This window comes from Lampris incognitus, chromosome 19 (genome assembly GCF_029633865.1).
Source record: "Lampris incognitus isolate fLamInc1 chromosome 19, fLamInc1.hap2, whole genome shotgun sequence".
NCBI lineage: Eukaryota > Metazoa > Chordata > Actinopteri > Lampriformes > Lampridae > Lampris > Lampris incognitus.
The window spans coordinates 22988703-23015927 of record NC_079229.1 but is presented as its reverse complement, the minus strand read 5'-3'; the positions used below and the strand labels follow the sequence as shown (position 1 = coordinate 23015927).

The 27225-nt window shown below is 42.5% G+C and overlaps 1 protein-coding gene across 2 annotated transcripts; it reads right to left on the bottom strand.

The window, feature by feature from the left end:
• Positions 1–293: 293 nt before the first annotated feature.
• Positions 294–27225, bottom strand: LOC130130034 (copine-3-like). Of its 2 annotated transcripts, XM_056299764.1 has the most exons (17): positions 27162–27225; positions 25301–25434; positions 23874–24053; positions 23152–23226; positions 22956–23027; positions 22736–22816; positions 19013–19102; positions 17626–17724; positions 17345–17431; positions 14784–14843; positions 14561–14694; positions 14093–14147; positions 13896–13947; positions 13603–13736; positions 10042–10278; positions 9632–9744; positions 8025–8162 (listed from the first exon to the last, which is right to left on the bottom strand). In XM_056299764.1, exons 2-16 carry the CDS (start codon positions 25430–25432, stop codon positions 9634–9636), a joined length of 1599 nt encoding a protein of 532 aa, XP_056155739.1. In that variant the 5' UTR covers positions 25433–25434; positions 27162–27225; the 3' UTR covers positions 8025–8162; positions 9632–9633. The 2 variants fall into 2 exon arrangements, with proteins under 2 accessions (XP_056155738.1, XP_056155739.1); XM_056299763.1 differs by lacking the exon at positions 9632–9744 and having other exon boundaries at positions 294–8162.

Below are 27225 nucleotides of genomic sequence, written 5' to 3'. Positions count from 1 at the left end.
TTGCTCACAACTTCCAGGCAAACTACTGGATGATGTGTCTTTTGAGTGTTTCGCATGAAGGCCCTTGGTTGAATTGGGTGCATCACAGAGGAAGAGAAGTACTTTTCTAACTTGTTCTACTATTTTGACTGGGGATGTTTTTGAGCTAGCACATCCTAGAGAATGTATGAGGCATGTGCTACTGGTGGGTGAAGTAGTGGAAAGGGACTTCAGTGTACCAATACTTTTCTACTACCATATCACAAACTGCACTACTGAGTGACAAATGAGGTAAAAGACATACATAATCTTTGCATATCAGCTGTTTTTAATAAAGAAAACATACGTTGGTTATGTACAACCATCTATGAGAAAAATACTGTATAATTCTTTATAGCCATGTTTTCAGGACATTTCTCAACCAATACTTAAAACATAATAAAGGAATATTGAAAGTGGACCACACACACGCCACTTATTACCACCTTAACCTCCATGCATGAACAAATTGTGTTAAAACGGCCAGATTTGTGGAATCAACCAAGTTTTATGGAATTTTCTCACGTGTGTACAATGACTTTGCTGATCAGAGTTCCCTTTTCCTCTCATGCTATAAGTAAATTCATTAACATTAATTCAAAGGCATTACAAAGTCTAAAGGCATCTCTTTTAAGTGCATCTCGTATCTAATGGGTGGATTCACGTTGGCCCATTTTTCTCTCCAACACTGTTGAATAAGGTGGCCAAAGCGAGTACAAATTACACTCTGCAATTAGCTGCGACAATATATTCAATATTTGAAACACTGGACAAGTAGTTAGCCACAAACAGCCAAGAATAATGCAGTAGAACGGTAGAGTCATGGTAGAGAGGTAAATAAGCATAAAACCAGAGTAAAAAGTAAAAATAGAAACATCAGGTTGAAGATTTACAATTGATATGTTAAGTCACTCACATATGTTGATAGTCCAGTTTTTTTTCCTCCAGGAAACAGGGATAACACCAGAACTTCAAAAAAAAATTACCATGTCACGCAGTTTCTTTACCAACCTAAGATTATATAAATGGCAATAGCAACGAAGAGACAATTAACTGACAAAGTGCTAAATTAAAGAGAATTAACCACCCTCTATGACTGATGACAAGGATACTATGCAAGCAATTCCATACTTAACATTATATGAGAGAGTGTGCTTCACTGTCACTATTGGCATGACAGTGATGTGGTCAGGACTGAGGCGCTTGCGCCAAGTTCCGTAAGCATCACTGAAGTCTGATCCAAACCAACCAAACCCCTTTCTTGCCTGTGCTTGCAACCCCCAACTGTTAGTAGTATGACTATCACTGGCCAGGATTTGTCTGTAATTTATACAAAATAGCAAGTTTGGTCTGACATTAATATCAACTCATTTACATTTGCATTTCCATGCCAACGGTACTGATTGGTTAGACAGAAGGAGTAAGCTGGGAAGGATGGGCAGCAGGTTAGGGCGATGAAGGATAGAGATGGCAATGGCAAGGAGGCAGTGAGGACAGCTATGAAGAGGATGAAGAGTGGAAAGGCGGTTGGGTCCTGATGACATACCTGTGGAGGCATGGAGATGTTTAGGAGAGAGGGCAGTGGAGTTTTTAACTAGATTGTTTAACACAACCTTAGAAAGTGAGAGGATGCCTCAGGAGTGGAGAAGAAGTATACTGGTACCGATCTTCAAGAATAAGGGTGATGTGCAAAGCTGTAGTAAGTACGGAGGTATAAAGTTGATCAGCCACAGCATGAAGATAAGGGAAAGAGCAGTGGAAGTGAGGTTAAGAGGAGAGGTGACGATTAGCGAGCAGCAGTACGGTTTCATTCCACAAAAGAGCACTACAGATGCGATGTTTGCTTGGAGAATGTTCACTGAGAAGTATAGAGAAGGTCAGAAGGAGTTACAATGTGTCTTTGTGGATTTAGAGAAAGCATATGACAAGGTGCCGAGAGAACAGGTGTGGTATTGTATGAGGAAGCTGGGAGTGGCAGAGAAGTATGTAAGAGTGGTGCAAGATACGTATGAGGGCAGTGTGACAGTGGTGAGGTGTACGGTAGTAATGATGGATGGGTTCAAGTGGAGGTGGGATTACATCAAGGATTGGCTCTGAGCCCTTTCTTGTTTGAAATGGTGACGGATGGGTTGGTAGACAAGATCAGGCAGGAGTCTCCGTAGACTTTTGACGTTCATGGATGACATTGTGATTTAGTGAGAGTAGGTTGCAGGTTGAGGAAAGCCTGGGAGAGGTGGAGGTATGCACTGGAGAGAGGAGGAATGAAAGTCAGTAGGAGCAAGATGGAATACATATGTGTGAACAAGTGATTTGGTTTTATCTAAAGGAATAGCCGTTTCTGATCTGAATGTCTTACCAACCACATCTACTGTGTCTGATAATTTTCTCATCAAATTTGAATCATTATTGGCCTGTCCAGTTAATGTCAGCACAGATGAAATTGCCACTCGCCATATCGGTCCCTCCACTGTAGCTGCATTTGGCCAGCAGCTGCCTGAAGTCTTGGCTCCTTTCACTGTGGTAAATGACTGTTGAAAATTTCACTAGTGACTTAAATGTGGCCCTCTCTAGTCTCCTCGATTCAGTTGCACCTCTCACTACCAGAGCTAGGCGACTAAAGAGGCCTACACCCTGGTTTAATGATGAGACACGTGCTCTTAAGCGGACCTGCAGGAGACTGGAATGTAAATGGCGAAAATCAAAATTGGAAACTTTTTACCTATCGTGGCATGAGTGTTTATTGAAATACAAGCGTGCTTTATCTACTGCAAAAACATTGTATCTCTCTCACTTAATATTAATAAACATAACCCCAGATTTCTCTTTGACACTGTATCTAAACTTACTAAAAAGCAGTCGTCTATTAGCTGCTCACCATTCACAGCCCATGAATTTCTAGATTTTTTTCTGCAATAAGGTTGAGGAGATCTTAAACAAAATTAGTTCAACTCCATCTACTCCAGCAGATCCTGTCATACTAAATTCATATCTACACAATGAGTCACTGTCAGTTCCAGTTATTACAGCTTTTGAGACTATCTCACTTGATACTTTGACTAAGTTCGTGTCAGCTTCTAAACCAACTGCTTGCCTACTTGATCCCTTACCAGCAAAACTTTTTAAAGACCTCTGGCCTTTTCTTGGACCTACAATGCTAGACATCGCTAATTTATCTCTTACTACTGGCATTGTTCCCAGCAGTTTTAAGACAGCTGTGGTTAAACCTCTACTTAAAAAACCGCACCTTGATCCAGGGTCTCTTAATAACTATCGGCCAGTCTCTAATCTTCCATTCTTCTCTAAAGTACTAGAGAGAGTTGTGTATCAACAACTTTTGACCCATATAAAAGAAAACGATCTATATGAACCTTTTCAGTCGGCTTTCAGGCCCTGTCACTCCACTGAAACTGCTCTGACCAGAGTGGTCAATGATCTTCTACTGGCGATCGACTCTGATTCCACTTCTGTGCTTCTACTACTGGACCTCAGTGCAGCCTTTGACACCATTGATCACTGTATACTTTTGGATAGATTAAATTGTAATTTTGGTGTCTCTGGCTTAGCTCTCTCTTGGCTTAAGTCCTATTTATCTGGAAGAACACATTGTGTCTGCTTTAATAATATTGTAGCGAATTCGGGGGACAACGCAGCCACAGGAACTGCCGCGGCCGGGAAGCGAACCCATATCGCCCGCACCACAGGAGACATCGCTAACCGCTCGACTAAAGGGTCAGACCCGCGAGCCAGCGGCCAGCATGTCTTCTTATTCATGCACGTTACAATATTATATCAAAATTTTCTGACATTAAACATGGTTTGCCACAGGGCTCAGTACTTGGCCCTCTACTTTTCTCTCTTTACATTACACCTCTTGGCCAAATTATACGCAGTTACGGAATAGATTTCCATTGCTATGCTGATGATACACAGCTGTATGTGCCTATAAGGGCTGATGATCATACTCAAATCACTAACTTAGAGGCCTGCTTGGCTACTGTGAAAAACTGGATGTCACTTAACTTTCTGCTTTTAAATTCAGATAAAACTGAGATGCTAGTCATTGGCCCTGCTAGACACAGACACCAATTTGATCAAGTAACGATAACAATCGACAACTCTGTGGTTTCACAAAGTGTGGCAGCCAAAAATCTTGATGTTACGTTTGATCCCAGCCTTTCCTTTGATAAGCACATTAAAGAAATCACCAAGTCTGCCTTTTTTAATTTACGTAACATATCTAAAATTCGGTCTTTTCTCTCCATGGCTGACGCAGAGATTCTAATACATGCATTTGTTTCATCCAGACTTGATTACTGTAATGTTCTGTTCTCAGGTCTGCCACATTCTAGTACTAAAAGTCTTCAGATGGTTCAGAATGCTGCTACTAGAATCCTAACTAAAACTAGGAAATTTGACCATATTACACCAATTCTTGCCTCCCTTCATTGGCTTCCTATCCATGTTAGATCAGAATACAAGGTGCTTCTGCTGACTTATAAAATCCTAAATGGGCTTGCTCCATCCTACCTGTCTGATCTCCTTAAACCTTACATGCCATCTCGAGCACTTCGTTCTCAAAATACAGGGCTCCTGTGTGCACCCAAAGTTAAAAAGAAGTCAGCTGGTGGCAGGGCCTTTTCCTATCGGGCTCCATTTTTGTGGAATAAACTGCCTGCTGCCATCAGACAATCGGAGTCTGTTGAGTCCTTTAAATCCAAACTTAAAACTCATCTTTTTTCCTTAGTTTACAACTAGTTGCCTTTAAGTTGAGTGCTTCACAACCTGTACTGGATGGCGGGTTGGTTTGCTGTCTCAATGAATTTACCAACCAATCTTCTGCCGACGAGATTACCGAGTATAGATTATGACGAATTGATGTCTTAATTGATTATGGCTAATGACTATTGCAGACTGTTCTCTTCTCTAACATGTCTTTTCTCTCTCTCTGAATTATGTCTTCTCCTTTCTCTTTCTCTGTGTTTGAATGGTGTCATGTGAGTCTCTCTTGCATGCATGTGCGGTCGATTCTCCTCCTAGGTCTCCATGGTGATGGTGGCCGCCATTTGGATGCTGCCTGCCCTTCCACTGCTCACCTAAGTTTTTCTTAGTACATGATGATGCTGGTCGTGTGGCTTGGGTCCTCAACTGCTCCGTTGGCACGTGGATACTGCTTGGCATCCTGTGCATCATGTTCTTCATACATTTTATGTCCATTATAATTCTGTTATCCTCTTTCAATGTTGTATTATGTAAATTGTGTGAACACAACATCCATTGCACGCTGTCCGTCTTGGGAGAGAGAGCCCTCCTCTGTTGCTCTCCCTGTGGTTTCTTCCTATCTTTTCTCCCTGTTAAAGGGTTTTTTTTAGGGAGTTTTTCCTTATCCGATGAGAGGGTCTAAGGACAGGATGTTGCGTTGCTGTTAAGCCCACTGAGGCAAATTTGTAATTTGTGATATTGGGCTATACAAATAAAATTGATTTGATTTGATTTGAAGGGAGTACAGCGGAATGGTGAGGATGCAAAGAGTAGAGGTGATGAAGGTAGATAAGGTTAGATACTTGGGGCCAACTGTTCAAAGTAACGGGGAAAGTGGAAGAGAGGTGAAGAAGAGTGCAAGCAGGGTGGAGAAGAGTGTCAGGAGTGATTTGTGACAGAAGGGTACCAGCAAGAGCTAAAGGGAAGGTTTACAAGACGGTTGTGAGACCAGCTATGTTATATGGTTTGGAGACAGTGGCACTGATGAAAAGACAGGAGGCGGAGCTGGATGTGGCAGAGCTGAAAATGCTAAAATTTTCCTTGGGAGTGACGAAGAAGGCCAGGATTAGGAACGAGTATATTAGAGGGACAGCTCAGATTGAATGGTTTGGAGACAAAGCAAGAGAGGCAAGATTTAGTTTGGACATGTGCGGAGGAGAGGAGCTGGGCATATTGGGAGAAGGATGCTCAAGATGGAGCTGTCAGGCAAGAGGAAAAGAAGAAGGCAAAAGAGGAGGTTTATGGATCTGGTGAGGGAAGACATGCATGTGGTTGGGGTCACAGAGGAAGATGCAGAAGTCAGGTCGAGATGGAAATGGATGATCCGCTGTGGCGACCCCTAACGGGAGCAGCCAAAAGAAGATCTACATTTGCATTTCACTAGGTTATACAAGTACATAGGGTAAGATGTTCCATTTATATAAAGCCAACACTTTTGTGTGCTCTGAGCAGACTATAAAAAATGCAGCGAGCTAAAATATTTGCATGCATATGGTTATGTATAATAAGCTATTACAGCTGTAGATAATTATTTAAGATTGTATATAGTATATAAGTTATTTAACTAACTTGTGTTGCCACCTCAGTCAAGACAAGATTCCTTTAGCAGGTTTTCATACAGCATACAAAACATTACGGCTACCTGGCGAGTGAGGGGAATCCCGGTGACAATTGTGATCCCTATTACATTTGACCCTCTGATCTGTGTAAACTAGGGGGAGCAGACAGGTTTAAAAGATATTTAAGGTTTAAGACAACTGAGACATCAGTAAAGTTGTGAATATATCGAAGACAGACGAAAAAAGATCTAGGTTCATTTCAACAGGAGTTGACAGTAGATGCCAGGCTTGCTGGCTTGAGTGTTAAGTACAGCACTGCTAAGTTGTCCACAATTAAAAGTGTCCTGTGCGTATTCATTATAGTCCACCTGGAGGACATTGAGAGAGGAGAGAGAGCCAGACTAGTAGTGTTAAAACAAAAAAGTTAATGAAAAATGTAAAAAGAGGAATGGAGTGTAAGTGAGTTGTAACGCTTCCCTGTGTGATGAATCTCAGCTCCCTCTGTTTCACACTAAGGGTATGGAGATGATTATGTGGGTTCATGAATCTATCATGTCAACACTGCATGCAGGTTGTGTGGGTTTATTTTCATACATTGGGTCCTTTGATCAAATTGGAGCAATGTTTAATTCCCAGAGCATTGCTGAAACACAGTTGGAATTGGCTGCATGCCTTAAAAGCAGCAGTAATATCCGTCTGCCACTGGGTGTTTTCAATATGATAATGCCACAGGGGATATATCAAAATTGATAATGACAAATTTTTTCCCCCAAGGAATAGGCTCATTTTAAGAACATAAGGGATTCAGCTTAAGGCAGAAGCCTGCCCTATTGGCAGGCCTCAATCAAATCGAACATCTGTGGGATGAGATAAAACGAGCAGAGTAGAGATCCACCTGCAGCCAACTCAGCACAACTGTGGGAGGGATTCGAGTCAACATGAGAAAGAACTGCTTTGTGGTTTAAAATGGATCACGCAATACAGGAATGTCCTTAGTGTTTTGTACACTTAATGTAATGTTACTACATAAGAAATAACTATCACTGGGGCGCCTCCGTAGCCAGATGGTTACGGCGCATATTACACGGTCGCAACGTCACTGGTTCGATCCCAGCCAGCAACCTTTGTTGCATGTCATACCCCTCTCTCTCTCCCTCCCATTTCCTGTCTGCCTCTTCACTGTCACTGTCTAATAAAGGTAAAAAAAATGGCAAATTAAAAAAATAAATCATTTAGTTTTTTTTGGTTTTTTTGCTTTCTCTGTTAAATATTCTATCATATATAAGCTGATGGTTACATATAATATCAAAAATGGCACACAAATGCATGTTAATATCTGAGAACAGCTAGATCTAGCCTGACAAAATCCTTCGTAAATCATGATTTGTTAGTATGAAGTGCTACAGAAGGTTAAGCAAGTGGTTAAGTTGCTTTCAGTCCCAGAATTGAGTAAATTGGATGGGTTTTGCAAAATACCGAGTAAATTATTTGGTAAGGAGACAAGAAATACTTAGGGAACATGTTGTTCTTTTGTGTTTTTGTGGGGGTGGGGTTTAACTTGTTGAGTAATGACGTTAAGCTGGGTTCAGCTTCTTGTGAAAGATGATTCATTGTCCTTCCGTGTGGGCTTCTTATTTTGAGTGTAGCTCATAGATTGTGAGCAGTTGACTTTTATCTATGATGTTGTCCTTTCAAGTATCAGACGGATCCATCAAGGTTTGAGGGAGGATTGCTTTTGGGCGGTGCCAACTTCATGACATTGAAAAAATCCACCACCTGCCTGGGCACTTCTGCCAGCACATTCTGTGCAAGTGCTTCTCGAGGAGCCTAAAGAACAAAGGAAAGAGAAGTTAAAAAAGGTGTTTGAGCTTAATGTTGAAACCAAGGACCAGACCAGCTTAACAGAAGATGGTTGAACAAGCAGGAAAAAAGCAGGCATCTACACCGATCAGCAAAAACATTAAAACCACTGACAGTTAAGTGAATAACATTGATTATCTTGTAAAAATGGCACCATTTTTCCTGCTTCCAACACATCAACTTCAATAACTTGATGTGTTGGAAGCAGGAAAAATGGGCAAGCATAAGGGTCTGAGCGACGTTGACAAGGGCCAAATTGTGATGGCTAGATGACTGGGTCAGAGCATCTCCAAAATGGCAGGTCTTCTGGGGTGTTGCCGGTATGCAGTGGTCAGTACCTACCAATAGTGGTCCAAGGAAGGCCAACCAGTGAACCGACGACAGGGTCATGGGCGCCCAAGACTCACTGATGCGGATGGGGAGTGAAGGCTAGCCTGTGTGGTCTGATCCCACAGAAGAGCTACTGTAGCTCAAATTGCTGAAAAGATTAATGCTGGCTATGATAGACAGGTGTCTCACACACACACACAGTGCATCGCAGCTTGCTGTATATGGGGCTGCGTAGCCGCAGACCGATCAAAGTGCCCATGATGACCCCTATCCACTGTCTGAAGTGCCTAGAATGGGCATGTAAGTGTCAAAAGTGGACCATGGAGCAGTGGAAGAAGGTGGCCTGGCTTGACGAATCACCCTGTCTTTTACATCATATGGATGGCTGGGTGCATGTGCGTTGTTTACCAGGGAAAGTGATGGCACCAGGAGGCACTATGGGAAGAAGGCAAGCCGCCAGCGCAGTAGGATACTCTGGGCAATGTTCTTCTGGGAAACCTTAGGTCCTCGCATTCATGTGGATGTTACTTTGACATGTACCACCTACTTAAACAAGTACACCCCTTCTTGGCAACGGTATTCCCTGATGGCAGTGGCCTCTTTCAGCAGGATAATGCGCCCTGCAACACTGCAAAAATTGTTCAGGAATGGTTTGAGGAACATAAAGAGTTCAAGGTATTGCCTTAGCCTCCAAATTCTCCAGATCTCAATCTGATAAAGCATCTGTGGGATGTGCTGGAAAAACAAGTCTGATCCATGGAGGCCCCCACAGCTAGCGTCTTGGTGCCAGCAAAGGAGGACACCTTCAGAGGTCTTGTGGAGTCCATGCCTCGACGAGTCAGAGTTTTTTTGGCGGCATAAGGGAGACCAACACAATACAAGGTAGGTGGATTTAATGTTTTGGCTGATCGGTGTATGCAGAAGAAAAAAAGAGTTAAGTTAAAGATTTAAAGCCTATGCAGTTTGTCACTTATATTTGCCCATCCATGCTGCTCTGCGTGACATCAAAGTACCAAAGAATTTGCTGCACTACCATTTCACACATCCATTCACATAGGGTAAGGAAAGGCTTGGGGTGCGGTTTATAAGTGAGACATTTTGGGTACCCCTATGAAGGATTGGGTTCTTGGGGGGGCTTCAGTTTGAATAAACTGAAGAAGGAGGCCACTTGCTGTGGTAACTCAGCCAATACACTTTGGGCAAGAGCCTGGGGAGGAGCCTGAAATGAGACGGATAGACAAGGCAAAAAGACAATCTAGATAAGGACACGACTACGGGGTTGAACTTAACTGTTAGGATATGGGGATGATACTATGCAATGCTTTTTATTTCTACTGACAACACATTGCAAACCAAGTGTATTTAAAAGCTCACAAAACACCTGGAGGGCATGCAGTTACAGTAGCAATTAATAGGCTTTTTGAGCAAGTTGAATGAGCTGAAATCATAGCAAGCGTTCCCTTCCGCATAACAGGTTATCATACAAATCAATGCCTGTGATTTCACTGTTGCTTACATTCTTGAACTGCCTGAAGGGCACAAACTGGACGATGTCCCGAATGGCGGTTTCTCCAGTCATAGAACGCAGACATCCATCATCCCCATCCAGGAACTCCATGGCACTGAAATCCGCCCCGCCAACCCCAATGATAATGATTGACATGGGCAGGCGAGAGGCACTGACGATAGCGCTGCGTGTCTGGTCCATGTCTGTGATCACTCCATCCGTAATGATTAGCAGGACAAAGTATTGCTTTGGGAAGACAGCAACATTGCATGCATAAGTATTTGTATGAAGGAATTCACACACTTATAGCCACGATGCAAAAATAGTTTAATGAACAACCAACATTTTGACCAAACAGCCTTCTTCAGGGTACACCAATACTCCAATACTCTGAAGAAGACTGTTTGTTTGAAACGTTAGTTATTCAATAAACTATCGTTGCATCGTGGCTATGAGTGTGCAACTTCCTTTCTTCATACTTGTACTTTCATCGTAGTCAACACCTCTCCAACACTGGTGTGTAGGGATGTAACGATACACTCAACTCACGTTTTGATACGATTCATGATACTGGGTTCACGATATGATTTTTCTAACAAAAGAGATTGAAGACAAATTATGACTGAAACAGATTCCTTCATTTCCATCCACCCATTATCCGAACCGCTTATCCTGCTCCCAGGGTCGTGGGAATGCTGGAGCCTATCCCAGCAGTTATTGGGCGGCAGGCAGCCTGGACAGGCCGCCAGGCCATCACACAGGGCCGACATACACTCACCGGCCACTTTATTAGGCACACCTGTCCAACTGCTCGTTAACGCAAATATCTAATCAGCCAATCACATGGCAGCAACTCAATGCATTTAGGCATGTAGACATGGTCAAGACGATCTGCTGCAGTTCAAACCGAGCATCAGAATGGGGAAGAAAGGTGATTTAAGTGACTTTGAACGTGGCATGGTTGTTGGTGCCAGACGGGCTGGTCTGAGTATTTCAGAAACTGCTGATCTACTGGGATTTTCATGCACAACCATCTCTAGGGTTTACAGAGAATGGTCCGAAAAAGAGAAAATATCCAGTGAGCGGCAGTTCTGTGGGCGAAATTGCCTTGTTGATGCCAGAGGTCAGAGGAGAATGGCCAGACTGGTTCGAGCTGATAGAAAGGCAACAGTAACTCAAATAACCACTCATTACAACCGAGGTATGCAGAAGAGCATCTCTGAACGCACAACACGTCGAACCTTGAGGCAGATGGGCTACAGCAGCAGAAGACCACACTGGGTGCCACTCCTGTCAGCTAAGAACAGGAAACTGAGGCTACAATTCGCACAAGTTCACCAAAATTGGACAATAGAAGATTGGAAAAACGTTGCCTGGTCTGATGAGTCTCGATTTCTGCTGCGACATTCGGATGGTAGGGTCAGAATTTGGCGTCAACAACATGAAAGCATGGATCCATCCTGCCTTGTATCAACGGTTCAGGCTGGTGGTGGTGGTGTAATGGTGTGGGGGATATTTTCTTGGCACACTTTGGGCCCCTTAGTACCAACTGAGCATCGTGCCAACGCCACAGCCTACCTGAGTATTGTTGCTGACCATATCCATCCCTTTATGACCACAGTGTTCCCATCTTCTGATGGCTACTTCCAGCAGGATAACGCACCATGTCATAAAGCTCGAATCATCTCAGACTGGTTTCTTGAACATGACAATGAGTTCACTGTACTCAAATGGCCTCCACAGTCACCAGATCTCAATCCAATAGAGCACCTTTGGGATGTGGTGAACCGGGAGATTCGCATCATGGATGTGCAGCCGACAAATCTGCAGCAACTGCGTGATGCTATCATGTCAATATGGACCAAACTCTCTGAGGAATGTTTCCAGTACCTTGTTGAATCTATGCCACGAAGGATTAAGGCAGTTCTGAAGGCAAAAGGGGGTCCAACCCGGTACTAGCAAGGTGTACCTAATAAAGTGGCCAGTGAGTGTATATATATATAGACACACACACACACACACACACACACACACATTCATACCGAGGGGCAATTTAGTATGTCCGATTCACCTGAACTCCACGTCTTTGGACTGTGGGAGGAAACCTGAGCATCCGGAGGAAACCCATACAGACATGGGGAGAACATACAAACTCCACACAGGACGACCCGGGACGAGCCCCAAGGCTGAACTACCCCGGGACTCGAACCCAGGACCTTCTTACTGTGAGGCGACCGCGCTAACCACTGCGCCACCATGCCGCCCGATTCTTTTATTTCTCAGACAAAAATCTACAAAATATATTTTCTCTTATCTTTATCAAATTAGAGAATCATCTTTATGCATGCTCAAAAATCCAGGTAAGGAAATCACAGAAAGTTGAATCAATTCATCTGGACACAATGTTTACTGAGAGAAACCTTTCATTACTCAACTAAGTGACGAAACATTTCTCTCAGTAAACGTTGTGTCCAGAGGAACTGATTCAACTTTCTGTAAAATTAAAGAATCTTTTTTTATTTCTGAGGTAGAGTATAAACTATGCAAAACAATGCATATTCCTTTTTCTTTGTAAAAGGGGCGCTGAAAATATATTTTGTCTTAAAAAAAAAAAATCTAAATTGAATTTTAAAACAAATCCCAAATCAAATAGATAAATGAATAATAAAAATAAAGACAATTTCTTCAAATAAACAAACTAAGGCTTGGCCTTGTGTTGATAGTTTGGAATTTACACTTCTTTTTTTTTTACGGAATATGAGCAAATCTACATTTTCAGGCAGAAGCTGAGATCTCTGGACATTCACAATGCAGCTGCCATTTTTTAGACTGAACTACCTGTTTTTTATTCTTTCTTTTTTTTAACACTTTGTCCTTGCGCCTTGATACTGCTACTAACGCAAATGATGACGTAGGACGTTGATCAAGCAACCTCAAATGTAGATAGCGCCCTTTGCTGTTTAAAAAAAAGAGTAGCTCGATACATTTTTCATCTCGAATCGTCACATATTTGTATAAGGAATTTACTGTCTCGCCAAGTATCGTTACATTCCTACTGCTGTGCGTTACCCCTATCTCCCATTATGTACAACTGTCATGAGTTGGTCAAACCATTTATGACTAAGCAGAAGTGGATAGTATTATTATAATGCTATACACTACCATTCTTCAACAAAATAAAAGTTCCAAGCTATAGCATCAGTATGTGAGGTGAAAGAGCATATTACATGATCGAATTATTCTTTTGTCAATGATTAAAACATTTTTGCATGTTGTACAGTTGACTAAAAGGTTTTTGTTATCTGTCCTCATTCGTTGCTGTTCATTTTTGTCTGAAAAGCTGCTGCCTCGCTGCGACAAACAGCCAGAACATGGGACTCACTGACCAGGCTAATCGCCATGTGCTGACATCACTACCAGTGAGAGACTCATACCATCTCGTGTCAAAAAATCCTAACTATCCCTTATAAATGTTCATTTCAATTGTTATCATCTGCTAAATTGTTTGTAAGATTTTCAATAAATTTTGAAAATGTTAAAATGACCTAAAATATGTCAACAATTACTCACTGCTGCAGTAGTCTGTTGGAGGGCTTGGGTAGCAAAGCTGGCTACGTGGTTGATGATGGGGGAGAAGTTAGTTGGACCGTAAAGCTTTACCTGGGGCAGACACATCCTGTAAGCCTCCACCACCCCTTCAACCCCTAGATATAGAGGCAAGGCAGACACAGTGTGGATTACACATGTATCATCATACTGAGTGTAAGTCTACATGAACAAAGAGAGACATAACTATTGGTCAACCCTATTGCCAACTTAAAATGCAACACTGCAAACATATCCTCTCGTAAGTGTAAGCATACCTGCACAAAATGGATTAGATGGGTTGAAATTGAGTGGGAACTCATGTGAAACCTGTAAAACAAGCCAAATGAAAAATAATAATATTAAAGATTAAATGAAATGTGTGATTCCTTGATTCAAAAGGTAAGAAAAACAGCAGTCTTTTCATTTGCAAGTATTTACAACCTTAGATTCACATGTAAGCTTTCATCCTCACCTGCCATGTGGGAGGGATCTGCGCTCCGAAGCCAAAAGCTGGGAACATCTTGTCGCTACACAGGAAAGACAGAGATACAACGAGTGATAGAATATCATGGTGTGAAAACACAAGCTAAGATACACACCAGAAAAAACACCAAAGTTGCACTGATGGGAGGTGAAATGTTATTCTAACTCACTGTGAATAATTCAGGTCTGTTGAAAGAATGTACTACTACACCAAGACCTCCACTTTTGCCCCTTTCTTAACAGGTATATTATAACAGCCTCCTCCTCCATCGCCACTTTTGCTGTCAGAAACTTTTGACTGTGAACTGTCCTCTACTGCTTAACATCCATGTTGATGTAAAGGACACATGGAAGTATGTGGGCAATCACGGTTACATTGTTTGAAACGGGCGTATTAATTTTCGTGTGTAAAGGAAAAATAAATGAGCCTTAACATGACAAATACTTCTATGAATACCTGTCATAGTCCTGGATGACATTGCCAACAGACCAGATAGCAGTCAAGTATTCGTTGACGCCTTGGGGACTGATGTAGTGCAAAGACTGCGGAGACTTTGGATCGCCATTGGAGCCTGTGAAGTCCACAGCCACCTGCCAAGGAAATGGGGGGGGGGGGGTGTACTCATAAGTTATGAATGCAAATAACAGAAGGTTGTTTCTAATAAAGATCCAGAACTCACAGTGAAGTTGAGCTGACAGCCCCCCATGACATAATCCAAGAAGGTATACTCCTTCACCACCTGAAATTTTAGAGATAATTTGTTTAATAACTTTGTGAAAAAAAGATACAGACCTACCACTCCATGAGTGCTCCTAAAATTGCATATATTTGCATTAAAATTAGTTTTAGATCAATTGCAGGAAAAAAGTTATGATAAGAGCTATCTAAAATGACCATGAGCCGTTAAAAAGATGGCTCGTAATTTGTGCGTGATCGTGCACATCATCTCACTATTTATGACGTGTGTTGGTTGCATCATTTCCTTCGTGAAGTTCATTGCTCTGTCCTAGGAACACACTAGCATTCTCCAGTGCACAGTAATAGTCTAAACTTGATTTTTGATTATTGTCAACATGTCTGGTTACAGACGCCATTTAAGACGCACCATGACTACCACTGAGGCGTTGCAGTATTTACAGGCGTGGACATCGGCCATTTTAAATTGTTTGAAAATAGTATTAAGTTGTTAAAATGTTAGTTTTGGTGTCAGTCGTTTCTTAAGAGACATACTAACCTATGCAATGCATTAATATCTCAATTTAAATTCACCGTTTTCCTTATTCGGCGCGCCCGCAATGCATTGTGGTACAAGGTGTATAGGACACGCGCCAGATTGTAAACAAACACACATTCAGTACTGTCATCAGCTGTTATGTTATGGATCCTGCCAAAGTTTCAAGCGATTTTCCAATGCTATCTTCAAACGATCCCGGGTCTAGTTTTTTTTTCTTCTTCTTTTTTTAACTCCAGCAAGGACTCGGGATCCAGCCACACATTATTTGAATGTCATATTTGCGAAGACATGGGCCTTAAAATGTTGTTGGTGGTTACACTTGCTGTGTTCCAGGGTGTATGAATAATTCGAAGAAGAACAAGGATTTAAAATGTTATCGCATCCCAAATGGTATTCGTAAGGAAAAAAACTGCAACCAGTGTGATATCTCAGCTGAGAGGAGAGGTCAAGACCTTGAACGAACATGTCTTCAGGTCATAATTTTCTGTTGAGAACTGTAAGCATGATAAAAAAAAGTTTCATTTTTATACAGGACTTGCAGATTATGAGACTTTCGAAATACTGTTTGACTCCTTTGGACCTGCTGTTGATAAGCTAATTTATCACCACTCAGACACCAATGTGGAAAGGTTAACTGAAGATTGGTGCAAGCGTGGACCAAAACGTTTCTTAACTCCTGATCATGAGTTTTTCCTTATATTGGCAAGATTGCAAAGTTGAATGTTAGAGGAAGATATTGCAAGCAGGGCAGGAATTTCTGTAAGTCACTTCTCACGCATCTTCACAACCTGGATTGACTTCCTTCACGCAAGCTTTCGATCCTTTCCAATATGGCCATCCAGAGAGACTGTTGACAAGACCATGCCCATATTTTTCAGAGACATACCCGTTAACTAGGGTTATAGCTGATGCTACAGAAATATTTATTGAAATGCCAAGTTCTTTGAGATCGCAAAGTGAAAGCTACTCAAATTATAAGCATCACAATACAGCCAAGGGACTTATAGGAATTGCACCATCAGGAGCTGTTACCTTTGTCTCAGACCAGTATGCCGGCCGTTGCAGTGACAAGGCTATAACAAAAGATTCGGGGATCTTGCAGCTTCTTGCAGGGGGTGATTCTGTTATGGCAGACAAGGGCTTCATGATAGAGGACGACTTACCACCAAAGACATACCTCAACATTCCACCCTTCCTGAGAGATAATGCATCCCTTACCACTGAAGAAGAGACAGGGACATGACATATAGCCTCTGTAAGGGTGCATACTGAGAGAGCTATCAGGAGGATAAAAACATTTCGTAATTTGAAAACTGTTTTTCCTATTTCTATGGCACCTGATTTAAATAAAATTTGGGTTGTATGCTCTTATCTTACAAATTTATTACCACCTTTGATAGCCAATTGTGTCTGTAGGGAAGCCCAACCAAGCCGGAGGTAACACAGGGATTCAAACCGGCGATCCCCGTGTTGGTAGGCAAAGGAATAGACCACTACGCTACCCAGATGCCCCGTTTTAGTAGTTTGTAAGTTTCGGTCATTGTTTGGGACTGTTTCAATATTTATTCTATTCCTATTTATTCTTATTCCTATTTATTTTATTCTATTCTTTTTTCACATTTCACGTTTTATAGGCCTTGTTACGTTTGTTAGATTATCAATATGTTTTCCGTTTTGTTTTTCAAGTAATATTTTCACTTTTTCAATTTTGCTATTCAAGTTCAACCATGTCTGTCTAAAGTTTAAATTGTTTAAAAATAGTATTATAGTTGTTAAAATGTTTTGGTGCCAGTCATTTCTGAACAGACATACTAACATATGCAATGCGTTAATACCTTAACTGGGTATTTATCTTGACAGAATATAGAGTTTAAAAACCTGCCGTCATTTTGACGGCCCATGGCCGTTTTAGGTAGGAGTGAAATCCCAGTCGTTCTAGTGTTAAAGACAGACAGACCATGAGAAACATACTAACGAAAGACAGCAAGGGGCACACAGTACAGTACCTGGCACAGTTTCACGCTCACAATACCAGAGTTTTTGTAACCTTTCTTCTTCTGTTTCTTCTTACTATTGATGCATTCAAACTCTGCCTAAGGAAAATAATACAAAAGCGTGGGCGTAAGTGTCAGTGTTAAAGTGAACCGACACTGATGATACAAAATCAAACAAATAACAGAGTGACCTCAAAATGGATGACATATATTCTTCTTTACATGTCTAATATGTAGTAAATACAAGCACGTGTGTGCAAAACAGACAGAACCAAAATCTCTCTTCACATTACCGGAGAGGTTCGCGATGCCTCCTTAAAACGTGTCAGCGTGGTCTCAAAGATTCCAATGAGGTCGTGTGAGCCATCGTTGTCATAATCATAACACTCCACCTGAGAAAAGGAAAGTCAGGGATGTTAACCAATACAGAGCTAAACATATTCACTAATGATACTTCTGAAATATGATACAGGCAAACACACTACCGGTCATTCATTCTCCTAGACCCAAATTAACTTCAAGTCCATCAAACTGAGCAGAGAACAGTCAAAGACGTGCAGAGGAAAATATCTAAGACACAACCCTTTGTGACACAATGTGTAACACATAGGCAGACAGAAATTTAAATCAAAATGTATTTAAATCAGTCCAAGTATAGTACTTGGTCACAGGTAGATAATGAAGGTTTATGACAAGACTGAGACTAATGGACAGAACGTTGGAGGGACAGTGATCCAGACAAAGATGCAAGTGTCTTCCATTCCCCAGCTAATCCTTTCAAAAACACTTCACCCATTAGCTGATGCTTTGATGGACAGAGAAAAACACGTTGAGGCGCTGGGCAACTCACTTGTCTTCCAACACTGGAAACAGCACTTCCCTCGACACGTTTGCTTCAGAGGTCGGGGGGGAAAAAAAACGGCCAACATCAAATAAGCACTAGACACACTTATCTTCTTTTTTTTTGGGAGTTTTCCCCCCTTTTCTCCCAATTGTACTTGGCCAATTACCTGAGCCGTTCCGGTCGCTGCTCCACCCCCTCTGCTGATCTGGGGAGGGCTGCAGACTACCACATGTCTCCTCCAATACATGTGGAGTCGCCAGCCGCTTCTTTTCACCTGACAGTGAGGAGTTTCACCAGGAGGACGTAGCATGTGGCAGGATCACGCTATTCCCCCCAGTTTCCCCTACACTGAACAAGCGCCCTGACCAACCAGAGGAGGCGCTAGAGCAGCGACCAGGACACAAACCAACATTCAGCTTCCCACCTGCAGACATGGCCAACTGTGTCTGTGGCGACGCCCGACCAAGCCAAAGGTAACACGGGGATTCGAACTGGCGATCCCTGTCTTGGCAGGCAATGGAATAGACCACTACGCTACCCGGACGCCCTTGACACACTTATCTAAGACCTTTGCCCACATTGTGGTGTCAATGGAAATTTCCGTCAATCTTTATGAAGGATTCAAATGCACGTTACATTATAACCATGCAAATACAAGGGCCAACTCTGGGGTCAAGCATGGGATTGTAAAATTGCCAAAACCAACACTTTGTGGTTCCAAAAGGTAAAGTGATGGGGGGAAAAAAAACCCCGCCAGAAAAACATTGACGCAAGAAAAATATAATGTCCACAGTCTGGATGTGCAAGGTGTTGATGTTAAAAGCTGTCTGGTGTACCTTTATAGGCTTTTCCATGTCTCCTCCACAGAGAGACTGCAGGGGAATTCGGAAAGGTCTCCATGTTGGGTTTAGGTTGTTCTTTACCACCTTAACACAATGAATGGAATTATAAACAGAGGGAATAATCCAAAAACAACAAAGGTAGATTAAACTTCCCTTAATTGTTACAACCTTCACAAAGGCCCATTTAAAAATGCTCCATTTCATATTACAAAAACTGACATTGACTAAATCCCCTGTCAGGGATGGGCAACATGATCCAGAATGGGCCGATGTGGGTGCAGGTCTTTGTTGCAACCAAGCAGTTACAGCACCTGAGTCTACAAATCAAGGTCTTTAGCAAAGACTAATGGTTAACTAATAGAATCAGGTGTGTAACTGCTTGGTTGGAACAAAGACCTGCACCCACATCGGCCCTTTCTGGATCATGTTGCTAATCCCTGTGCCTATATGTTTTGGAGTTGTTCTGCCTCAAAATGGACACCACCATACGAACACATCCAGATCCCAATTTCCTGTGCGATGACAGGGTCCTACAGAGTTTACCGACCATAGAGGAGGGAGATTTCTCCCTCACTGTTCCCATTTCAATATCGCTCAGAAAGATATACCGCCTTTCATGAGGAGGACGGTTACATGGACGTCGTTTTGGTGCACTAAACAATCTTTTTACTCGGTCCTCACTACGCAGCATGTACAGGAATGTGTGTGTGTGTGTGTGTGTGTGACTTAATTAAGTCTAAAGTGCTTTGAGTGGCTGTTGCAGCTAGAAAAGCGCTATATAAAATGAAACTTGATTGACTGCTTGATGTGCTTCGAGCCTGTCTTTTGTCACAGTTTTAAAATGCAGACAAATGTCTTGTGTCATGGGCAAAACTCTGCACCCTTTTATAAATTGTAATCGCATCCTTTGAGCTATAAACATATTTACATGGTTTCTACCTGACGAAACATATTAGTACAGGACATATTACTACTATTGGTAAAGGTATCAAAGAAGGTTGAATCAGGATACAACGTTTAGTGACAGATACATGTCATCACTCATCTAAGTGACGTCTTCAGTCTCAATTGACTGCAGGTATCCCCACCCTTATAAACAATACAGTAGCATTACGACCGAAACCAACGACCAGCTTCATACGCAAATATGGGTGTGACCATTAATTAGTTTCAATGGCCATGAGTACTAGTCACAGAGGATTTGGGAATGTTGCAATCACAGCATTGTAAAATGGTGACAGATGTACCCTTAGCCCCCCCACCCCCTTTCAGGGATGGTCGTTCCCTCTCAACATAGATGGCCTCTTTGACTCCCCGTTCAAACCAGCGTTCCTCCCTATCAAGGATGTGCACATCCTTATCCTTGGAAAGAATGGCCACTGGCCAGCATCTGTTTAGTTTCCCCAATGTACAAGTCATGGCAATCCTCCTGGCACTTAATCACGTACACTATATTTCTCTGTTTGTGCCAGGGTACCCGATTCTTGGGGTGGACCAACTTCTGGCACAGCATGTTTGAAAGCAACTGAGACAAGGTGTTTGGAAAATACACGTCTCAACTTTTCCAACACTCCCGCCACATAAGGAATCACCACTGGTTTACGCTTAGGTAGCTGTTGTCCTTCTCTCTTCGATTGGCTGGTGCACTGTTTGGGTGTCTTCTCGGCTTTGACAAACGCCCAGTTAGGATAACCACACTTAACCGACGCCGGTTTAATGTGGGATTTCTCCCTTTCCCCGGCCACTGTGTCGGTGGCGACGTTGTCCCCTATCACCAATTGCAATTTCAGTGTAAGAATGCTAACGTGTCATTTTTCACATCCTCCCTGGTGAACTTGACATGGTTGTCTACAGAGTTAATGTGGTCGGTGAAATGTGACACATCCTGAGATTTAATTTTAACCCAGATGTTGTCCACAAATCTGAACCAATGGCTAGGTGGTGGTCCCTGGATAGGACATCAGAGCCCTCTTTTCCACTTCCTCCATATACAAGTTCGCCACTACAGGTGAGACTGGGGAATCCACAGCACACCCATGCCTCTGCCTGTAGTACTGCCTATAGTGGCCACTCTTTGAAGGATGAGGATGTGCACATCCTTGGTAGGGAGGAACGCTGGTTTGAACGGGGAGTCAAAGAGACCATCTATGTTACGAGGGAATAACCACCCCTGAGCCGGGGGGGGGGGGGGGCTAAGAGTACATCTGTCACCATCTTCTTACGGCGGCACAGTGGCCCAGTGGTTAGTCTTGTCACCTCACTTCAAGAAGGTCCTGGGTGGGGCATCCAGGTAGTGTAGCGGTCTATTCCGTTGCCTACCAACACAGGGATCGCTGGTTTGAATCCCGTGTTACCTCCGGCTTGGTCGGGCGTCCCTACAGAAACAATTGGCCGTGTGTGCAGGTGGGAGGCCAGATGTGGGTATGTGTCCTGGTCACTGCACAAGTGCCTCCTCTGGTCGGTCGGGGCGCCTGTTCAGGGGGGGGAGGGGGAATTGAGGGAATAGTGTTCTCCTCCCACGTGCTACATCCCCCTGGTGAAACTCTTCACTGTCAGGTGAAAAGAAGCGGCTGGCGACTCCACATGTATCGGCGGAGGCATGTGGTAGTCTGCAGCACTACCTGGATCGCCAGAGGGGGTGGAGCAGTGAACGGGATAGCTCGGAAGAGTGTGGTAATTGGCCAGATACAATTGGGGAGAAAAAGGAGAGAAAAAAAAGGGAAGGTCCTGAGTTCGAACCCCGGGGTTGTCCAACCTTGGGGGTCATCCCAGGTCGTCCTCTGCATGTTCTCCCCCTGTCTGTGGTTGGTTTCCTCAGGGTGCTCTGGTTTCCCCCACCATCAAAAAGACATGCATATTAGGGTTAATACTGCTGTCTGTGCCCCTGACTGAGGCATGGCAAGACAAACTGGAGTTGGTCCCCGGGTGCTGCACAGCGGCTGCCCACTGCTCCTAGCTGCACAGCTAGGATAAGTTAAATGCACAGCATAATTTCCCCATGGGGATTAATAAAGTTTATATCAAAATTAAAAAAAAAATTAAAAAAATCTTACAATGCTGTGATCGCAAACATTCCCAAATCCATTAGATGAGTGATGAAATGTTTCTGTCAATAAGCGTATCCAAATGAACTGATTCAACCTTCTTTAAAAAAGAATTAACCATAAAGACATTGATAAAGGTAAATTCATCAAGCCACTTCCAGTGAAAACAAAAAGTAAAGAAGAAAAAAAAACTAACTGTGCCGCACTCTTTCAGTTGAAAATGTTAAACCTGTTGCACTGTCTGCTCTACCCCTAATGTTCTGCTGGCTTATATGTAACATGTAGTAAAGCAGTGGGCCATGATGCATGCATGCAGCATCTCTACTGGTCATTCACGTGTATTGCAAGGGGAACATCAACTTCTTTGAACAGGCACAAGAGGATGAGGGACTGTTTACCGCATCCAATCAAGATACTCAATCCAGACAGGAGGCCATGAGTGAGCCCCTTTCGCTATTTTTGTTACCCTTCATCTTGTGTGTGTTCTGAGAGGGTAAGAATTGTTTTCTTCCATCTATTATGCAGTATGAGGGGTAGGTTCCCAAATAAAGTGCTGCAAAGGTCACATAATAAAGACATCAATAAAGTTTAACAATTTCTAGCTTTCTTTCTTCAGTTATTATAGAGCCACTTGCTTTAACTATCAGTCACTTTACTTGGCTGGCTTCTGTACCTCGGTTCGGTGGGCCAGCTGCCATCCACTTTCAGTTTGCTTGAAAAATTCCAAGTAAGGATCAGACTTTCCAAAGAAATCCTGAAAAAATAAAAACGGAATTAATAAAACCATCAACTGCGCAACTTTTATTACCAGTCTCCCATCATTTATCCATTTATGACTTCAAATAAATAGGGACTTGACAAAATCACATCAAAAAACTACAACAAACCCCTACCTTGTTGTCCAGTTTCCTGGCCTCTGCTTCAAAATTCACAACCCTGTTATCTTTTATTTCTTCAGCGACAATCTACAGAGGAAGAGAAAGAGAGAGAGAGAGAAACATGGTAAGAGATGGGCTAACTATCTGATTATCTTCATTTTTTCACAAGCATCTCTTTCTCTCTCCTGCTCTCGCTCTCTCTACCACTCACTGTGATGGTCCCTTTTCCTGCAGGTGACTTGTTCTTCAAGACCAGGGGTCGGGTCAGTTTCTTACTGGACACAACCTGAAAGTGACAGTTGTACATAGAAATTGGATATGAGCCTTTCCTGCAGTGTAACATGTGAATATAACACACAATAGCGTCCTGGGCCAAGGACCATGAAGGCCCAAAACAAATCAGTATGAGGGCTCAGAATTAACATGTGAACTCAGATACCATCTCACAAAGACAGCGTAAACAGTGCTTGTTTGTCAAGCAAGTTTACACTGTATCGCTAACATTAGGGACAGCATGAGACATGGTGTCTTCTTATACCGCCAGCAACAGTCTAGGGGTGTGACTGATAAGAGTATGACACGTTTCACCATATAATTTTACAATGTCAAAATAGGTGTGTACAATTACAACAGAGGCAACATTTCCAGAAAATATCTACAAGATAACAGAGCACTGCTGTTTCCATAAAAATGTTTCACTTAGCAAAAAAAGTCACAAAAAGTCCTTCAGCAAACCATGAAGCGAAAAATGTGAAAATAATCTCATACGTGGAAGTGCTTTAAAGGCCTTATAACCTTTCCTTAACTAACTCAGATATAAAATGTGTGAGGTCAAAACAGGATAAGAGCAAAAAACGTATTTTCATTAGACACATTGAAAACAAATTATGAACAGACAATTCATCTTCGTAGATAAAGTGAAAAGAACCTCACCTGGCCCAAGGTACACTCCAGCTCTCCCAGAAAGTCATCATCACTCAAGTCGATGGTCTTGTTATCAATGTCATAAACTCCAAACTTCAGTTTCTGTACGATCTCAAAGTAGTAGTCGATGACAAACTTTTTGGAAAACTTTGGGCTGAGGCAATTCTGAACTTTCTCTGTGCGCGCCATCTGTTGGGAGAGTATGGAGTTATTTGTGATGCACACGGCCACAGCAATAAAAACAACACATTTGACTGTTTGACAGTGTTGAACTATCCATCAAGGGTTAATTATTAACAGTGTGGGAGTCTATCCTGCTGCAGGAGCAGCAGTGTCATATCAGTTACGCCTAACCCTAAACCTCTAACCCGGGGGGTCGGCAACCTGCGGTTCCAGAGCCACATGTGGCTCTTTAGCCCCTCTCCAGTAGCTTCCTGTGGTTTTGACAAAAAAATCATATGGAAATTAATAACAATGATCTTTTAACATTTTAATTTTAATGTATCATTGTTGTAGGCCTAAAGTGATACTTACACCAATTGTAAAAATGTGTAGCCTATACACTGAGTTAAAAAAAAGTTTTTACATTTCGTCAACTAAAATGTGTGTCATAGCCTACGTCTACAGCCCGGTGCCTTTTCCTCTAAATTTTGTCGAACCTCAAGAGCGGTGGCTAGTCTTGAGTCTCCCTACCTCAAACATGGACTACATAATCCAAATATCGCTCCCACCTCACAGATTCCCATCTATGAGGCCTGCAGTCTTGTGTGAAGCTCAAAGACACATCTTACAGCCCTGATAGAGAAGATCTGCAGTGCCGTTCAGAAACAGAAATAACATTAAACGGCATCTGTTTTAGCAAATTGTGATTTTTGTCAATGAATTGAATGGCCCTTAGCTGCTGTGTTTTATGCTCAAGCCCGAGGGTTGACTGCTGTACATGGCTGAGGAAAACTGCAGAGTAGCCAAATGTGGTAAACATATTAATAAATGCTCTTTTAGACCTATTAGTAATGTTGATAGGCTAATTTAAACTTAATAGGCTGTGTTGCCTTCATTGTAAGGCTCAAATGTTTTGCGGCTCCAGACAGATTTTTTTTTTTGGGGGGGGGGCCAAAACGGGCTCTTTTGATAGTAAAGATTGCTGACCCCTGCTTTAGGAAGGAGTTCAAATTGTTCACCTATTTCAATGGGCATCCCAGAATACCATCATTTTAATCTAGAAATTGTTTTGGCTTCAAAATTGACTGTTACTGAGTACTTACAACTCCTTTATGTGTGCTGCAATCAGAATCTGTGTGCCCCAGTCTATGTATGTCCTTTATGTCTGTACTGTGTTGTACATTACTTTGTCCCAAAGCAAATCCCTGGCAAAACCTGACTTACATGGAAGAAGATTACTGAAGACACAACTGGCAAATGAAAGTACAACTCACCTCATACCACTGGGAATCTGAGGTGCTCATCAGCAGCACACACAGAGGGTCCGACTTAGAGCCAATGTCTTTGTCCAGCAGATTGTCACAGGACACAGTCAGCTCCACCTTGGTCACGCACTGGGCAGCCATGTCTAACAGTCAACACAAAGACATGGATTACATAACCCAAATCCAAAACTTAACCCTAACCCTAAACCTGGGGCGGCAGCAGCTAAGGTGGTAGACCAGGTCGTCTCACAACTGGAGCGTTGCTGGTTCGATCCTCAGCTACTTCTTGCAAAAACGTCGAGGTATCCCTGGGCAAGGCACCTAACCCCCAACTGCTCCCAATGGTTGTTACCTTGCACGGTTGACACTGCCATTGGTGTATGAGGATGTGTGTGTGTGTGTGTGGGGGGGGCGGGGATTAATTAATTGGAAAGCGCTTTGAGTGGTGGTTTGCAGCTATACTATAAAATGCAGTTCATTTACCATTTTTACCTAACCCGCACATGAGCAATAACACTTGGTGGGACCACTTGATGGGTAGGACGACATTTCAGAACATCAGCGAGGCAGAGCCAATTATCTATCCAATTAATAAAGTGTGGTGATGCAAACCAACAACCCGATCATGGACCGATTTTTTTTTATTCATAAGGCTAAATTTATTAAGACTCCACCCATCTTCATGTGCTTCTTTAATGAAACTCAACTCCACATTAAGTCCCTGAAATTAATGAAATCAAAATGTGCCAAAGATCTCTATAGATCACTAGAAAATGATCCGACCAACTTAATATCTTAAACACTAAAGTCAATCCTTATTTACGATTTAGTTATTTTATTGTTACTTTATTCTGCTTAATTGATTTATTTTATGCCTTTTTGGTATGGTTTGTGTACACGTCTTACATCTCTTGTGGTGTCTGCTCATTGTTGTTGTTTTTTTCCAGAAGATGACGTTTTAAGTTGTAATGTTTACCTTATTGTTGTCAATTTATCGTTTGAATAGAAAAAAGTGGAGTGATAAACCATACCTGTCAATAGACGCTGTATCAGATGAACTGATTCAACTATGTTAGTGGCATCGTAATGCATTCACTTCCCTTTGAGAGAGGCGGGAACTTCCCTTGACAGCTTTTTAATTCGACCCTATCTCATTAACTTGGAACAAAACGCGAAGGACAACTTGGCGAGACTTCCGATCCAATTCCCGCGTAATGTGCGAAGCAGCTCCCGAAACACACGCAAACGGTCGACTCGCGTCGCTCGTTAAAACGCCGCGGTCTCCCGAACAGGCCCCATTCCTGCCTTTACCATGGCTCATTAGTGAGACACGTTTACGAAACTCGTTTGTTTACTATTTAAATTACAACCTACCAACGGACGCAATTGGTTGACTTGGACGAACTGCAAAAATAAAAAATATAATAGTCATAATAATAATAATGACACTAATAATAATAATTGACATGACCACTCTGAGGCTCCCTACATTACAACGGCAATGCCCAGTTTGCAACCGTTTACTTGTCTGTGAATAGCGACAAGACGCGCTGAGCAGTAGCGCCGGGCGGAGAGAACGACCAGTCACCCGGCTGGAGACGGAGTTACACTTCAAAACACACATATATCCCTCAGTAGAAATGTCGCATTTATTGCAATATTATTCCATGTAAACGGAGAGCTGTGAACCCCGATCATTTGGAGAGAAAACCCCAAAACTGGCCCAAGCTAAGTGGGTGGTTAGGTAACTAAAAGCCATCGTTAGCATGCTAACAAAAAAGGCTAATTACGGGCAGCAAAATATTAGGGACACCATTTCCACCACGGTAACTTTGGCACATAAGACTTGCCAACAGCAGTTGTTTCTTACCGTAAGAGCAAAGGCTGAGTAATGTTGAGTACGCCGCAAAACGAGGACGCAGCGGCGAACGCTG